Source organism: Rissa tridactyla, chromosome 3 (genome assembly GCF_028500815.1).
Source record: "Rissa tridactyla isolate bRisTri1 chromosome 3, bRisTri1.patW.cur.20221130, whole genome shotgun sequence".
Classification (NCBI taxonomy): Eukaryota; Metazoa; Chordata; class Aves; order Charadriiformes; family Laridae; genus Rissa; species Rissa tridactyla.
In genome coordinates, this window is record NC_071468.1 from 103,245,527 (window position 1) to 103,262,931 (window position 17,405).

The 17,405-nt window shown below is 35.9% G+C and overlaps 1 protein-coding gene across 1 annotated transcript in view; it reads left to right on the forward strand.

Moving 5' to 3' along the window:
* The window catches only part of CSMD1 (CUB and Sushi multiple domains 1), a 1,189,318-nt gene that overhangs the window by 1,129,437 nt on the left and 42,476 nt on the right, over window positions 1–17,405 (forward strand). Inside the window, exons 53-54 of the mRNA XM_054196719.1 lie at window positions 1,025–1,198; window positions 4,955–5,128. Coding sequence (XP_054052694.1) covers window positions 1,025–1,198; window positions 4,955–5,128 — 348 coding nt within the window. The remainder of the gene's footprint in view (window positions 1–1,024; window positions 1,199–4,954; window positions 5,129–17,405) is intronic.

Genomic DNA, 17,405 nt, shown 5'->3' on the forward strand with positions numbered 1-17,405 from the left:
ATATATACACATCTGAAATAACTCTTGTTTTTCTTCTCCTGAAGGCAGTAGACTGACTGTGATCCCACAGAAATGTTTTAAGTTTTCTTTATTTTTTAAAAAATGAGGGATTTTTTTTGGTATTGTTTTTAAATTTGATTGGTTTTAGGATTGGTCTACTAGTGTCTGAAGACTTGCTAGTGAGAAATCAGTTATTTGTTGGATATGTATAACAAGGACTATGTTTGTTCTAATAAAATAACAACACCAGGACATGCAAATAAGCATGAAACTTGATCGTCTCTCCTATTAAATCATTAGAACAATGCCTAGACATGTTTTTGGCTAAGATTCTCCAAGACTATTTCCAAGAATGGTTCCAGTTAGCTTAAACCAGTACTGATCCTGGTAGGCAGCTTGCTTGCAGCTGTGCTGGTCTGGAGGGCAAGAGATTTGCATTTGATGGATGCAGACTGCTCTGTGCTGGTTGGCCTCTGCCAGAGAATGGTCCCAACCATTTTTAATTTATTAGTATAGAGATCTACTTACAAAGTCTGCAGCAAATCAAGAATCAGAATCATTAATCAAATCAGAACTCTATGAGGAAGTAGTAGTATGGGTTTGAGAGTTTGAAGACCTTTTAATTCACATTTCTCTGAAGAAAAAGGCAACCTTACTAAGGCAAAAGGGGAAAAAATATCCGTGTTAAAATTGTCAGTTTTCTAGCAATTAAACTGAATGATCTGTAATTTGCAATTTACATTTTCCAGACATTCTTCTGACAAATCTGTCATTTCTGCAACAGAATCTGCAGAATCTATACATGTGAAAATTAAAACTATTTGAATGTCACTTCACCCTAAAAAAGTAGAAGGAATATCACCTGTAGTTTTTACGCCTCAGAACTTGTTCTGTACAGTGTAGTATATGACCCTAACGTTTATTGAAAGCAAAGATGAAATTTTGTTTTCATATCAGCATTCTTGTAAATGTTGGCAAGGTTTGTGAGACTATATGGTTTTGATGGGTTTTTCTTTTATTGTAGCTGGTCACTGTGGTTCTCCGGATCCAATTGTAAATGGTCATATTAGTGGAGATGGTTTCAGTTATCGTGATACTGTAGTCTATCAGTGTAATCCTGGCTTTCGACTTGTTGGTACCTCTGTCAGAATTTGCCTACAGGATCACAAATGGTCTGGACAAACTCCTGTTTGTGTCCGTAAGTATCACTAATTTTTGACTGAATTATTACTACTATTTTAAATGTAACTGAACAGTAGCAATGGATTGGATGTTTAAAGGTATTTGAATGAGGTGCTCAGATCAGGTGTTTATTGGTCCTATTTTTAATTACAAGGGTCATTATGATAATCTAGTCTAGTTTCTAATGTAGCACAGGCTGACGATCCAGTAATTTCTGATTTCTGTTGTTTCAGAAACAGGATGACATAGGCATTAAAGTGGGTTGAACAACAGGCTACAGCTGCATAACTTCATCTATCTCTTTCGCTCTCTTTCTCCAGGAATAATTTCTATGTAAACTGTGGGCTTACTGAGCCTCTCCCCTATTTTTTCACCTGGAATACCAAAACCCCATGGTATAATTTCATTGTTTGGTGGGTAAAGCTGGAATACTGTTCATCTGTGCAGCTTTGATGGTGACTGCCCATTTTTCAAGTTGGCCTCCTAATATTTACCAGTGCAAGCCCAGATGTGGCAGGCATGGTATTGGGTCTGTTAGAAAAAATGTGAACTTTTTTATTCCCTTTAGTAGGCTTTTTGTTTTTTGCTCTTAATTCACCTGCTTTCGAAAATTCCATAATTAATTACTGGAACTGTTGAGTCTTCCCTGCTCTACTTCTTTCCTCATTTGCATGGCAGGTTTTTTGATATTTTCTGAACCATCAGCCATTTAATCAGATTAAAGTCTGATTTCTCTGCTTTTTATTCTACTACTTTGTTGTGTTGTTGATTTTATTATTCTTTTTCAGTTTTAATAAGGCTTCCCATTTTTATACAATTTTTGTTATTTTTAATGGAGCATTTATATCAATTATTTCAATTTTGTAATTTTTTAAGATGTCTGCAATTCAAACATATTTTTGTCTACAGAGAAATAGGCACTGAGATGATCAGCTTTTCTGTTCAATCCACATTAGTATCTTTGTTTAATTTCTGAGAAAATGTATTACTGAGGCATTAGATTTCAAAATGTTCAGTATTTTCTTTCTTAGTGGTAAAATGGAAATTTTTACCTGTATACAGCTGCAGGAAATATCTACCAAATGTCATTGTCCTTTTAAAATCCTATTTATATCTTCAAGTGATTTATATTCATCAAAGGAGAAGTGCCACCAGCTAGCATTATTATTTTAGTGGATTAGTTTTACCATGCAGTGAATAAAATCCCTTCAAAAGAAAGGGGCAAAGCTGAGGGGGATGGTGGGAGGCTACATCTTCTTAAATTGATGTTATCATTACTGTTACGAGAACTGGCAGCGATTTCTGTCATTACAGGTTGCCTAATACTTCCCATTACAATGTGGGATTTTTTTTGCTTATAGCTCTGCCAGGCTAAAAAGCCATACAAGATGACTTTTTTATGTCAGCATCCAAGCTTCAGATGATTTTCCTACATTTATTTATTTAATTTATTTAATTTATTTATTAAAAATTCTTGTAAAAATTACTCTGTTATTTCTGAGGAGGAAAGTGAAAACATACTGTTTACCAATGCTAGGAATGTGCATTCTAATGTGATACTGAAATGGTCTTTTGACTGAGCAGCATGGATCAGGAACTAGAAATGTGGCAGAGGTACCATAAAGAAGTTATGGGCTGTGGCCCTGAAAATTTACCACAAATTGGCCTATATTTTGTGAAAGTTTTACAGAAGATCACGCATCCTTTTATTTTTCTAGTGGTCTTTGAAAGAAATTTCACAGTTGTATGTACTAGACACTGTGATCTTCAAAAATTACTCTCTGCTCTGGACTGTTCTCTGGACTACTCCACCCGTCACTACTTGAGCTTCTTAGTTACATATGAAAGTCAGCCTCCTTCATCTTGCGTAATTTGTGACACACAGGTGTTTCCCTATCTCTTTATTGGATAAGCAGTTGGACCACACTTTAGCCAAATATTTTCTGAAAGATCTTTTTACTTGCTGGTTGTTGGGAGTTAACATGAAATGTGAAGGAAGACATCTGATTAGTTCCTTGTGAGTAACAGCACAAAAAATCAGGAGAGTAACCCTTTACTAAAAGTATTAAAGATGACAAAAAGGTAGACTTAGTTGTATAGCTGGGTACTCACACTGGGTATTTTTTCTTGTCCAGAGACTATCAGAACTACCATTATTTCTTCTAGGTTATGTATTTTCTGTTGTGAGATGGAAGTCTCCAGGGCCTAAGAAAAATAATGTGTTAAAGCCTGGAGTATATATTTGAGAGTTATATTACATTAAGTGGGTTGATCTCTTTGCCATATAATAGGGAAACGCGTAATTCCTTAGCGAGTATCAATTTCAGATGTGCCAAGTGCATCTCTTTTCCCATGACATATTTGGGACTAAGTGTGCATGTGGATACCCATGCGTGTGTGTGCATGCACCCATAGAGCAGTTAGTTATATTAGGATGGAGGAGGGAATTTGTATTCCACCATTTAGATGACATAAAAATAGCAGTAGTAACCTTTATTTGAAATGTCTTGGCTACTGCTTAGGTAAACAATATTAAAATGATTGCATAAAAGCCTAATGGTGATTGAAAACACTATAATGCCAAAATTATCTACTTTGCTTTTTTTTTCTTTTTTTTTTTTTTTTAAAGGTGCTTTTAGCTACTTGCTACTGTGTGAATCCAACTATTGGCGTGTTTATCAGTCAACAGGTCGATATCTAGTAACTATAATGGAGCAGAGGCAGAACTAGATGCGGTGATTAAGATCTCAGCGTCTGAGATCTTTAGTTTCTGGAAAGTGTTACAAAAACCAGTATCCTGTCAAGAGTAATGAGTTCTAAACAGGAACTGACTGACTCTAGGGTATGCTTTTGTTGAAAAGGGCAACTGAACAGAATTATCCTTCATTATTAGAACTTGTACAAGAGACCTAATTTTTTGTTATTAAAACCTATGACATATAATTGCTTCAGGAAACTGTAGAAAGTTTAAGGTCACAGCATTTTTTTCTTAATTTAATAGGTTTTTAGATAAGAATTATGTTAACTGATTTAGTATGGCCCTGGAAATCGCCTTATTTTTTGAAACTTGATCATCTGTAACAGATTTAAAATACAACTGCACTAGAATAAAGTTGATCCTGTGCCTGTAGTAACATTTTATTCTGATGTTTAGTTTCATCTTCAAATGCACAAATTGCACAATTTAAGGGCTAAAGTCTCTATACAGGAAGGTGTCCTATTTAATTCCCAAAGATCAGGTACTGTTGAAAATACTGTTTCACAGTTGAACTCCATGATAAAATAAAGAGAAACACATTTAAATTATTTTTCACTTATGTCTTGAATTAAAAAAACAAAACAAAACCAAAAAACAAAAACCACAAAGTAATAAAGCAAAAGATAAACGCGTGCATAGGATATTTACTTGAGTATGATAAAAGTCACTAGCACAATGTTGAAAAGTTGTGTGTGTGTGTATACATTCTGATTTTCTATTGTCAGCATCTGTGCTTTTCTATATTTTTATATATTATTTTAATGTCTTGTCATGTGGTAAGCTAGTGCTTGACCATAACAAGTGTATTTTAGAAGTGTCGTTTAAGTATAATCAACACATGTAATGCACAATCCTATTTTTTCTTAAATTTCTTGTATAAATATAAAAGACAAATTCAGAAAGAAAAAAAACCAAAGCACAAAACCAAACAACAAAAGAACTCCAACCTGCAAGTGATTCCATGGAACAGTACTTTTCAGTTAGATGCTAGCTTGCCTATTTTTCTTTTAACAGCGATCACATGTGGACATCCTGGGAACCCAGCTCATGGAATGACTAATGGCAGTGAGTTCAATTTAAATGACGTTGTAAATTTTACTTGCAACACTGGGTACTTACTTCAGGGTGCTTCTCGAGCACAGTGCCGAAGCAATGGGCAGTGGAGTAGCCCTTTACCCAACTGCAGAGGTAAGAAACTGTCTCGTATATTCTCCATCCTCTAATGGCTTATTTCAGGCATTATCCTTTACCCTGCCCTCAAAATATTAGGATATAATTCAGAAACCTGACCTTTAGGAACTTATTGCCACCTTAGTTTGAGTTTTTGCATTTCTATATTGGAAAATGAAGTGAGTCCAAAGAAGGGCAACGAAGCTGATGAGGGGTCCAGAGCACAAGTCTTAAGAGGAATGGCTGAGGCAACTGGGGTTGTTTAGCCTGGAGAAAAGGAGACTGAGGGGAGACCTTATCGCAGGACAAGAGGAAATAGCCTCAAGTTATGCCAGGGGAGGTTTAGACTGGATATTAGGAAAAATTTCTTCACTGAAAGGGTTCTTAAGCATTGGAACAGGCTGCCCAGGGCAGTGGTGCACTTGCCATCTTTGGAGGTATTTAAAAGACTTGTAGACGTGGTGCTTAGGGACATGATTTGGTCATGGTTTTTGGCAGTGTTAGGTTGATGGTTGACTCAATGATCTTGAAGGTCCCTTCCAACCTAGGTGATTCTGTTATTCTAGGGATGATTATTGGGGAAGCCTTTTCAGTATTTTACCTCAAAGTTCTCAGTCTGCAGTCCCTAGCATTTAGTTTATAGACATATAAAGTGTACTTTGTATCACAAAAGTTATATTAAATTCATAAATTACAGTTGGCTATCTAGTCTGAATTAGGTACACTAGAGTAGAGTTTCCATAAATGGTCTATTACTCTTACTAAAACATTATGCAAATGAATATTCATGAATCAAAACGCTATTAATTCTTTAGTAATTCCTAGCAACACCCGAGAGATGTTCATAACTTTTGTACATGTGAAACCTGACTTTTCTTTGCCCAGAAGAAAATTATAAAGTAAAATTTAATTCTGCTTGGGTTTTTTTCTGAAGACATCTCTGAACTTGCCTTCTACTATGTGCTGGGTAAGATGTAGATGTTTTGAGAGATGAGAATGAAGGCAGCAAGTCGAGGGAGATCATCCTCCCCCTCTACTCTGCCCTGGTGAGGCCACAACTGGAGTACTGTGTCCAGTTCTGGGCTCCCGAGTTCAAGAAGGACCGGGAACTGCTGGAGAGAGTCCAGCGGAGGGCTACAAAGATGATCAGGGGACTGGAGCACCTCTCTTATGAGGAAAGGCTGAGAGACCTGGGACTGTTCAGCCTGGAGAAGAGAAGACTGAGAGGGGATCTCATCAATGCTTATAAATATCTAAAGAGTGGGTGTAAAGAGGATGGTGTCAGACCCTTCTCAATGGTGCCTGGTGACAGGACCAGGGGTGACAGACACAAGCTAGAACACAGGAAATTCCATCTCAACATGAGAGAAAACTTCTCTACTTTGAGGGCGGCAGAGCACTGGAACAGGCTGCCCAGAGAGGCTGTGGAGTCTCCTGCTCTGGAGATAGTCAAAGTGTGCCTGGATGCGTTCCTCTCCAGCCTGCTCTAGGTGACCCTGCTTTGGCAGGGGGATTGGCCTAGATGATCTCCAAAGGTCCCTTCCAAGCCCTAAAATTCTGTGATTCTGTTTGTGTCATGAAGAAGCCCATGTATAAAATGTACATATTAGAGAAGGACAAAAAGAAAACATTCAAAAACACAAACTCAGATTTCGTTTTGTTCTTTTCATTTATTTATCCAGATGCTTGTAATGTAATTAAGATTAAAAGGGAAACAAGTCTCTGAAGTTACCATATTGTTATTCTTTCCATTTATGGCCATTATTTTTATGTATTTTCCTCAAGCTTTGGCTGCGGTTGCAGAATATGGAGCTAATATCAAATATTTGGTCTATTCAACCAATATTTTTATCGGATCACTAAAATCTGTTCATTGGTCTAGTTTTTTTTATGTTGTATGCCCTGAAATACCTTGTATTGGTGTAGTACGTGCTTTCAAAGCTAGAATTGTCTGGGTGCATTTGTAACTTTTAACAACAGTACTAATTTCCAAATGTGTAAACCAAAAACAAATAAAAAATTCTTTGTCTCTGGGGAGAACCAGATGATTTTTCCTGGTATGGAATGTACAAAGAAATAGAACACAAAGATCAATCAATCAATCGATTGATCAATTGATCTATCTATGCATGTATGCATATATATATATAAAATAATATATTATACCTAAGATAGATTTTTGAGTGGCAAGGCTGGCAAGATTTTTTCTTCTGTGACATAATTTGGCAGATCTTTGCTAAATTATGAATCCTCTGAAAGTGACCTAGTCACTTAGGTTTTTCCTTAGGCTGATGAACCTTTCAGTTCTCTGGGACGGATTCTATCTCATGCCCGAATACTGACTACAAAATTAAGAAGCTAAAGACTACTTTATAAATTTTAAAAAACCCATGATTTTTTGAATTAATCTCATCTTCCACTACTGACAATACAGGTCTGGAATTCTATTGACATCTCTGATTAGACAGGTCCAAGTTAGACAGCTTGTAAAGTGGGTTAATACTAAAGCAGATCAAATAACTTCTCCAAAAATACAATGGCTGGTAAGCTTTTCTCAAGTATTTTCTTGCACTGGAAGAATGATCACTTAAATGTGAAGTCAATGTAAGCACTATGCTTTTTGTCCTTTGTAACTTGTCTTTAATGTGCTAAAGGGAATTGCAGTCAGCGAAGTTGTGCTAAGGATACTAACATTGGGACTAAAAATCACATAATAAGAAGTTAACTTCAGGTATTGGTAGCTTCATTATCTCCACCTGTTGGTTTATTAAAAGTCATATTGTATTACAATGGTTGTTCTGAAGAATAATTATTATGTTTGGTGATTAGCTCATCATATTGTTTCAGAGATAGCTGATGCAATTTCAAGCTCAGTGTGTGTGGAATTAGATCTTTCATTCTCATTAAAACAATACAGAGATGGCAATTCCCTCAGTCACTACCCTCAGAATTCATTCAAGTGAGTTAACTAGCATAGCAATATAATTATTGGAAAAGAGAAGGAGGAATTAGCAAACTGTTCCTATTTAGGCTCATGTACTTTTTTTCCATTTTATACTGTTTTGTATTGCTAGACTTCAGTGAACAAACTCCTCTATCTCATATGTGAGGCACTTAAGTAAGGTTCTATTTGTTGAAAATATACTTTTTCACATATCTGTAGATGCAGTCCATATCTGTTCTATTTGACTATCAGAGGCAGAGATTTCATGTTTTTACTGAAGTTCAACCACATTTACAAGCTGAGTTCAGCATAAGAAACTCACAATTAGTGGGAGAAAAAGAGACGGTCAGACTAATACTGGAGTGTTGAGGTGTGATCAGCCTTGAACTCCAGGTTGACATTTAAGGTGTTTGAAAGAGATAAGTCATAAAGTTTGCAGTTTCTCTAGCTTCAAGGTGATCAACCTTGAACTCCATGTTGACATTTAAACTCTTTGAAAAAGAGATAGGTCATAAAGTTTGCAGTTTCTTTAAGAAATTCTACTTTTGGGTTCTGTAGAGGAATTTACTATCTAAAGTAACAATAACTGTTGTAAATGTATTTGTGCACTAGAAGATTTTTAGTTGTAGTGAAAAGGGAATAGTAAATACGAACTTCAGTTAAAGCATATCGGTGTTAGACTATTTCCATACCATTGACATACTACATGCATCTCTGACCTAGAAATCTTGTAGATTCTATTTTGATTATATGGAATTTTAAAATGTTGTATTAATTGTCTTGAGAATTGGTGTTGTTTCTTATTTTAGGTTAGTGTGGTAGGTTGACCTTGCAGTCAGTATGAAGTGGTTTTTCTCTGCTGTTCTGTCTTTCTCAGTCTTTTCCTCTGCTCTGGTGTGGGTCCTCCACTGGCTGCAGAGAATATCTGCTCCCCCATGGACTACCTTCTCCTCTGACCTCAGTGTTCCCTCTATTTTTTCTCACTAATTATTTGTGCCCTCCTCCACTCTCTGTGGCATTTTCTGCCTAAACATACTTTCCTAAACAAACAAACTTTCCTAAACATATTTTCACAGAAACTCAAACTTCCCTCATGGATTCAACTGTGATTTGATGAGAGACAGAGATGGAGTTGTTCAGTCTAGAGAAGAGAAGGCTCAGAGTAATCTTAAAAATGCTTATCTAAAGGGAAGCATGAAACAAAGACAGACAGGCTTCTCCACGGTGCCCAGTGAAATGACAAGAGGCAAAGGGTACAAAATGAAACATAAGAAAAAGTTTTTTATCTGTGAGGGTGGTCAAACAACACCTGAACAGATTGCCCACAGAGGTTGTGGAGTCTCCATTCTTAGAGGTATTCAAAACCTGACTGGACAAGGCCCTGGTCAGACTGCTTTAGCTGTCCCTTCTGACTTCAACTATTCTGTGATTCTGTATATATGTTATGACTAAAGAGTTTGACAGATGCACATGAAGAATCTTGCTGAAATGGTATGTGGTGTCTCCAGATCTATTTTTCTGCTGATCCCACTGTTTTAGGCTAGTACATAAGACAGAGTTAACAAAAATAGTCAGGCTGCAAGCTTTTCAGATTAAAACACAAGTGTCACAGACTAAGGAAAAATGGAATCAAATTATAAGACTGTGACCTAGATCACCTGATCTAGGGGAACTAGATGGGTAACTAAGGTAACTTCTTAACCATCTCTGCATGACTCTCCAGTACTCAAAAAATACTTGAAGGTACATCTAAATAAAGAGGATACGACTGTTTTCCCCAAATTAGATGAATACAGAACAAAAGGAAAGGAATTTCAACAAGTAAAAATTTATTCCACATATTGAATAAACACTGTAAGAGATTATCTAAATCCCAAGGTCCTGAAACCCTACTGTTCCTAGCGTGCAAGCGTCAAAGCTTATGCTTAACTTGACACTGTTAAGAGCCCTAGCTGAAGATGTCTATATGCTGCTGCTCACAATGAATTTAGGAATTCACAGTGAAACAAAAACTTTTGGTGTTCCCTCAAAAGAATGAAAAGAGAAGTACAGAGCAGTCCGGTTCAAACCTCTGTATCAGCCAGGCCTGTTCCCACAGAGCACTTCTCTGCGTGTGTCTACCTAGTTTAATTCTACCTGTGTATCTGGGCAAAGGAGTCGTCTTTCTGTAAGCTGCCTCCCTGTCACCTCATAGCACAATTACATTTACATCATTTCACTGAGAGGAGAATTCGATATACCATTTCAGATTTTTGCTTCAGTAAATACTGTGGTTTTGGAACATATGCTGTGAAAATTGCTGTAACCTATTTTTATGATAATTATGCATTTTATTTATAATTTGATATAGTATGGATTAAAAGATGAATCTGCATAGTTGAAAATTATTAGAGATCTCTTCTGTCAAATCTAAAATCAAGTAAATCCTGTATTACATTATTTACATGAAAGAAGAGCAAAACATCCTTACTGGTTAGATTTAAGAAATACATTTCAATGATGAAATTCTGATGAAGTGATAAATTTGCATCCATGATTTTAAAAAAATTATCAAAATTCTGTGAACGAAATGGCTTATATCAAATTTACTTGTAGTGAATTGATTAGAATTTACATAAAGTAAGTAATAGCACTTCTTCTGGCATATGCCTTTCCTTTTAAAATTGCCTTTCATCTAATAGGTGAAAAACATTTGTATTAAAGTTCATTGTTAGTCATGAATTATGAATTTGTGTACAAAGAAAGTAAATCTTCCAGCACCTTAAATATACTGCTGGGAAGGAACTGATGTTTCTGGCAAACCCGTATCATTTAATTCAACAGAGATTTTACATATGACCTTTCTTTCAAACCTCGGTTTGAAGACTTGAGTCAATAATGAACGTGGCTTCACTTCACTGAGACTCTACGTGCATTTAGTACAAAATATAGGTTATGGCTTGAAGCTATTGCATAATATTATTTTATTGTACTTTATTTTATTTTATTTTATTTTATTTTATTTTATTTTATTTTATTTTATTTTGCAACTGAGCTATTATGTATGCATGGGAAACTGGTATTTTCAGAAAATAAAGCTGTATAGTTCTTGGGCATTCTTTTGCAATGATACATTGCTTCTATCTTTTGTGTCTGTAGTAGGTTAACTAGTAAGTCACTGGCAGGAAATTTACCAAAGAAATTATATGATTTTTTTTGCCTGACAAGAAAACAGTTGCAGAGGTTTGAGCTGGCTTACATTCTGCAGTCTCTATCAATAAGTCCACACTATTTGTTACTAATAAAGAATTCAGGTCTCTCTCTTTGTTCGTTTGTCCTCCTAATTCGAAAGGTTTTTCTTTTTATATCTCATTACTGATAGATTAATGAAAAGATCACTTAGACCTTTTGTCTTATTAAGAATCTGATGTCTACAAGGAACTGTCAATTTTCTTCAGTGGGTATGTGATTATAACGTTTGGTGACGTGTTCTGCTTCTTCACTGACAAGAAAAATAACCTCTCTGGTGACAGCTGATAGAAGGGTGGGAAACATTGAGACTGATCACCAGTTCTTCTAATCCAAAGATAAAGCAACTCTGAACCTAAGCAGTTTTCCATCTATGGAGGTATCAAGGATTCACATAAACTGAGAAAATTTTGTATTTTGTTCTTCCAAAGTCAGAGGCCTTTGTTGAGATTTTGCATACTTAGAATGTTAGATACACCTAATCTGTTCATGTTGATAGCATGTTGATATCCTTCAGAAGGATAATTAGAACTTGACTAAGTTTCCTAAATAAAGAGGTGAGGTGCCATGGGAGATGCCATACAGTGAGCTAGTTACTGGAAGCTGGCAGAGATGACGCAGAACTTAAAATTACTCCTGCCAGTAAAAATTCATCCGTGACAGCCTCTCCGGAGTGGCACCTGCCTGGGGATCAGCCAAAGACATCTCAAAAGGTAGTAGAAACATCTTTTGGGGCAACTGAATACTTTCTCTAACATGTGAAAACCAAGGCTCTGATGAAGAAAAATCTAAAGAGAAAGGCTTGATCTTTCTGATGTATCTGCTAGTGTAATGCCTGGGTTCATGCTGGGGATGGATCTTCCTTGGAAGAGAATTCATACATATCCAAGAGACAAGTACATGCTTTTTAAATTAGTTAATCAGGTGTTCAAAAATAAAAAAAAAGTGTTGTTTTATAAAATTGGACCCACTCAGTTCAAAGCTTAAAAAAGTAACTGCAAGTTGATGGAATATTTTTTGACACAATTCTCTAAAGGGCGGGTTTAAGGAGGACGGAGCCAGGCTCTTTTCAATGGTTCCCAGTGACAGGACGAGGGGCAACAGGCACAAGCTAGAACATAGGAAGTTCCGTTCAAATACACGGAAAAACTTCTTTACGGTGAGGGTGACAGAGCACTGGAACAGGCTGCCCAGGGAGGTTGTGGAGTCCCCTTCTCTGGAGATTTTCAAGACCCGCCTGGATGCAGCCCTGAGGGATGTGCTCTGGGCAATCCTGCTCTAGCAGGGGAGTTGGACTAGATGATCTCGAGAGGTCCCTTCCAACTCTGAAGATTCCGTGATTCTGTGATTCCGTAATTCTTACTCCGCATTTATTTTAGTATAGAGTTAGCTAGGTAGTTATCAGAGCACTCCAGCAGAAATTTTCCAATAGAAAACATAAGAAAGACTGCATTTTTTGTAAGAATGAGAGACTATTTGGCATGTTTATATCAATGATAAATATTTTGAAATGCAATTAAAAGCAATACGTATCCTAGGTTTCATCTCACGAACAAACAAATGTGAACTATATACTTCATTGGATCTGTTAATGTTATTTAAGGTCTTGTTTATAGCAAGATATTATTTAGCAAATTATTAGTGTTATTTTGCACTATTACCAACAACATTTATACTACATTAATTACAGTGAAAATTTCCTAAGGTCCTCCGAAACATGATGTCAGGACCTTAGATTTTGGATAAAAACACAATTTGGATTTTGTGTAAAAACACAAAACACACTGCTTCCTAAATATTTCAGTTTTATGGTTTGCACGGCCAGAATTTCTATGATAAAATCACCCTTCAACTGGCCCCCATTGAAAAAAATAACAATTAAAAAATCAAACTCCTATGTATTTGAGACTTCTGCAAAGTTGAAGTTGTAAGTTGAGTAGGGTTTTTTTCTTTTTTTTTTTTTATGCTTGACTTCACTGAGCAGTTATCATTATTGTGTATTATTGACTTTGCACTGAACTTCACTAAAATTCCATAGACTGGCAACTTTCTAATCGTGCTTTGACAAGCAGTGCCTTCTTTTTTTATAGACAGTGTTTCTTAGAATTTGTCCTGAAGTCAGAGTGAACCAGAGTGCCAGTCCCTATACATGTTCTAGATACCAACACTAATGCAATACTTTTCAAATAAAAAAGTTTAAAAACACTGGTGATCAGATATGAAAGTTTAAAAAAGCAGCTTAACATTGTTTCAGTCAAGAAAAAAAAAAAAAGAGAAAGAGAGGCTGAAAACGAAAAATGAAATACTGTGAATGATGTACTTTTTGGTGATCGTTCAACTTTCTAACAGAAAACTGCCTAAAGGACTCTGACGTGGTCTTTTCGCTTCTTTGTCCTCAAGAGTTTGCATCTACTCAGTGTGAGGTTCCAAATTCATCAGGGCAGACTTAAAGTAGTCTCCTGCTTTCTCTTCTCAACAGACTAAATTGAGAGTGCCAGAACTCATTTCCCATGTAACCCTTGACAGCTGTCATTGAGAGAAAGCAATCTCTATCTACTCGCACCGTGATTTACAACGGAGTCCCTCGGGTGAAAGGCAATCAGGGAAACTACTGCCTTAGTTCTGCACGCTGGCCAACTCAAATTCTTTTTCTAAAGTAGTCCTTACTGCAGCCCTTAGCAACAGCCCACTCGTGTGTATATATATTTAAAAATCTATAGCTGATGTTAAATGGCACTGCAGGCATAATTCTGTTTACTTTTTAGCTTGAGGGATAGTGTTATCTTGCATAATCATTTGATACAACTTCATGTATGATGCAAGAATTTTTTTGCATAGAGCGCATACTTAAATTATGCATTCAGTGACTATTCTGTATTTTATTCATCACTGAGTTGGCTAAACAGGTACTACTGGTACAAGAATGAGAACACTGTATCACACAGACAAATTGATACTTTGGGACTGTAACATATTCCTTGAACATTCCGTATTTCTGGTCTGCATGGAGAATTAAGTTTTTCTATTCTCCCTATTGTGTTTCAAAGATAATTCAGTTAGAATTGCTTTTGTGTAGCTTTAGGGCAGCATATCTTCATGAAACAAAATTCTTCTTTCTTAATTTCTAATACTGGCTTTTCAGAAGCAAAGTTGGCAGGCTTACCCATTAAACCAAAGTTTCAATGTTAAGCAGTTTTATTTTATTTTGTTTTATTTTAATAATCCTAACTGTAGTAATAAAAGGGACAGCTGTTGTGAATGCTTGTTAAAAATTAAACCTCAGCAAAGACTTAAGTAATCCATAGGATGGGAGGAATATTTGAAAAGAATTGGCAGTGGCAGTGGTAGACAAGCTCTCACTTAGGATGTGATAAAGCATAAGCTCTTAATCAGTCTGAAGATTATCAAAGTGACATCTTTTAAAGACTATCCTGTGTTCTGGAGGTGGGTATTCTTTATTGCTCCTGTTAGTGGTTTGTTGGTTTGAAGAACAGCAGTTAAGATTTTTTTTATGGTCAGAAAAAGGTGTAAGAGGGCATATGAGCCTCTAACGTAGTTTTTAGTGCCTTCAATTACAGTGGACAGATTTAATTACAGAAACTTCTCCTAGAACTGTTTGTTTTATCCTGTTACTGCTTAATATAAAAAAAAATAAATACAGAAACATTCTTTGTATTAGAGATAATTGATAAACCAGGTTTATATTTTCTTATCAATGGAAAACTGTCCAAAAGCCAGAAGCAGGAAACTAGGGAAGAGTTCAGATTTATAGACAATCTTTTGATCCAAAGGTATTGAACAAGCATAATAGCGCTAGTATGCCTGCTTGATAGAGCTGAAAGTAAGGTGTGCAGTTAAGCTCCTTTGTATCCTAGGAGTAGTGAAAGGCAAAAGAAGCATAATGTCACTCTTGCAAATCCAGATATTGGAAACTGATAACCCTCAATCAATGGGAATTAGGTTGCATGTCTATCTGCCAGTAAATCCAAAGTCAGACAGACTCAACAGTAATGTAGCTCACCAAAACAATGCCTATACGGTGCTCAAAGCACAGATAAGATATTTTTTCAAATTGAAAGAACTGATAATATTTAACAGCTTATGATCATTGAAAGTTCAGAAGTTGTATAGTAGAGCATATGCATTCTTCCTATACTTAGTGCATTTAAACATTGGAAGCACAACAGAGAAACCTCCAATCTTGTGAGGGTGAGTCAAAGCACTGTCTTGTATTCATTGTCATCTGATCTAGCTGAACAGTGTAGAACCCATCTTCCTACTAAAGAACATAAATTCAGACCTCTGTTTCAAAGCTCTTATTTTAGCCATTGTCAATATTTTATTTTGACTAGTTTTAAGGAACAAGAATAAGAAGTTTGGGGTTTTTTTTTTAAAGTCAGATAAACCCTGCAAGTAGTTTTGTGAATTTTTAAAACTTTAAATAGAAAAAAGTCTGCTTGACAAAATTTAATGGTTTTAATGGTGTTTTGTTTTTTCTTTATCTGAACAAAATCAAACCAGGAAAAATAATATTTTTTGGAAAATAAAAAGTTGGAAATATTGTAATCCAAGAATTTCTGTTTTCAAGTATTTATGGTAAAAAGAATTAAACCAAGAGCAAATCACCAATGCCACCTGTGCGTTCTTGTGTCTTTCAGTGCAAAAGGTTAGGGATGAAATATTTTGAAAGTACGACATGTCATTCCAGGAATTATATCATTCTTCTTCAAATATACCATATTCAGTCTTCAGATTTATTCATCTCTACCTTTTTGTTTCTGTGTTAACTTTCATGTAGTAGCAAACTGATAGAAAATGAGTGAAATTAAGTTGACACTGAATGTGCAACTTTTTTAATTTAATGACTTCATAAACACTATTGTAATTTTAATTTTCACTGATTCTGAACAATCGTTATTTTAGGGATTGTGCTGTAAGTATAACTTGTTTGTATGTAACATCTAGAGCCCTAGAACAGCAATTTTAGCTAAATAGAAAGATTGTGAAACATTCAGTTCCGCATTCAAAATTAATTGTATCTATATTTTAAAATTAAATAGTGCCTGTGCATGGGAAGTTAATTTCCTCTACTAATTAAGAAGGTTCTCCAATAAGTTTTTCATTTGAACCAAGCGGCACATCCACAGAAATTGTTTGGAGCGTGGTTCAGGGGTTAGCACGGGCAGCAGGACCATTCCTGATGAGCACTTCAGAGACATTCACCTGAGCCTGGAGGGTGGCAGAGCACAACAGCGCAGTCATGGTCTGCTGGCCTCACGCCACACCACACGTGCTGGTATTCTTTACTGCATATCGATAACGGATGTAACTTCAAATGTTAAGCATATACATATGGAGAGAGACTGAGTTTAAGGATATGTTCATACAAGGCAGTTTACAACTATGCAGAGGATGCAGGCTAGTTCCAAAAGCAGAAGCTTTACAGCAGCATCTGCACAGCACTGTGCCACGTCTAATTGCCTGAGAAACAGGGTTAATTGGGATGCAGCATGCATTGCTTCTGGGAGTTGTGCTAGTTTCTGTAACAAAGAATTGCACTGTGAATACAGACATAGGAGCTCATTCAGATCTAGCTTAATATTTCAGTAGGGCTTCGTGTCAGTGGGCTGGATGTTTTACAAACTTTCACTTACATCTCTGTTCTACAGCTATAGTTATATTGCCGGTGAAAAAATTAGACTTAATTGAAAGTGATTAGTAATCATGGAAAAGAGCAGTAACAAAGAATGAAATAGATTTTTTGTGTAATATAAAAAGAATAAAGCATTTTCTCTTGATAGTAATCTTACATAGAGATCTCCAGAAGCAGGAATTTTCAGAGTTCTTCAAAGCAAGTACAGAGACACCGACTTCCACATCCAAATCTTTCACAACTTCCAAAGAGCAATGAGATTTTAAGACTTTGCATTTTTCCCTCTTTTATGGGACAAAAAAAGTCAGGAGGTAAAAAGGTGTTTGCTTCTGTCAGTGAAATCCCAGTGTAAACACATATGTATTTAACCTGCATATATCTGATTTACGTATAACATTTAATAAGGTTATAACACTAAGTTTAAGCAAATGTTGGTAGTATGAAATAGAAGCTCAACTTCTATAATGTAA